The 767-nt window shown below is 41.6% G+C and overlaps 1 protein-coding gene across 1 annotated transcript in view; it reads left to right on the top strand.

Moving 5' to 3' along the window:
* The first annotated feature begins 138 nt into the window (after positions 1-138).
* The window catches only part of LOC100185175 (formin-like protein 20), a 3,048-nt gene continuing 2,419 nt past the window's right edge, over positions 139-767 (top strand). The window contains exon 1 of the mRNA XM_009862770.3: positions 139-330. Within this exon, the coding sequence (XP_009861072.2) occupies positions 255-330 (76 nt within the window). The 5' untranslated portion in view covers positions 139-254. The remainder of the gene's footprint in view (positions 331-767) is intronic.

The following is a 767-nucleotide window of genomic DNA, read 5'->3' as shown; positions in this document are numbered from 1 at the left end:
AGTTTTACATAATTGTTATTTATCTAATTCTGTAAGTTTTTTGTACGGTTGATAACCCATTAGTGACCACTGGGTTGGAGCAATTGCCGTTAAGTGTCTTGCTCAAGGACACAAACGACCGCAATGGTGGTTTCAAACCCGGTACCTTTACAAGCAAACTTCATTAAAACTTTTTCCCAGCTTCACCAAACGATGACGCGTGTGATTGTGACATCAGCGATACATCATCTGTGACATCACAAGGCAGCACGTTTATGTCGGACACGATGACATCATCGATGACATCATCTTTCACAGTGAGTCGACATTCATCGAACGCAGCCGTCCCGTGTAAGTTATGTTGGCCATGCATCGAGTGTGTTCAACTTCATCGTTTAGCCCAGGGGTTCCCAAACTTATTTTATCGCGGGCCAATATGTGAAATCACAATTATGCGTCGGGCAAGGTTTTCCCTGCTATATTGGTGACGCGACTTGGGTAATCCTTTAGCTGGTGGCCACCTGAAATTTTGGTTTCAAAATATTCTATAGCCCCCCTAAAACCTGCTGTCTAAATTTTTTTACAAAAGGAGGGCGTTCATGTCGAAAACTAACTTTAAAAATGGGCGAAAAAATGCCTCGTCACCGTAATTCATCTGATTTGCGTAGGTTCAATGGTTAATTACGTCACAATCGCAGTCTGTAACGCCACAATGATGGTATATTTATATTACATTCGTTACAAGACGTTATAGCCGTTTCTTTCTCACTGTTTTAACGTAGGAATTC

The sequence above is a fragment of the Ciona intestinalis genome, unplaced genomic scaffold (assembly GCF_000224145.3).
Source record: "Ciona intestinalis unplaced genomic scaffold, KH HT000036.2, whole genome shotgun sequence".
NCBI lineage: Eukaryota > Metazoa > Chordata > Ascidiacea > Phlebobranchia > Cionidae > Ciona > Ciona intestinalis.
This window is presented reverse-complemented; position numbering and strand designations above follow the sequence as displayed.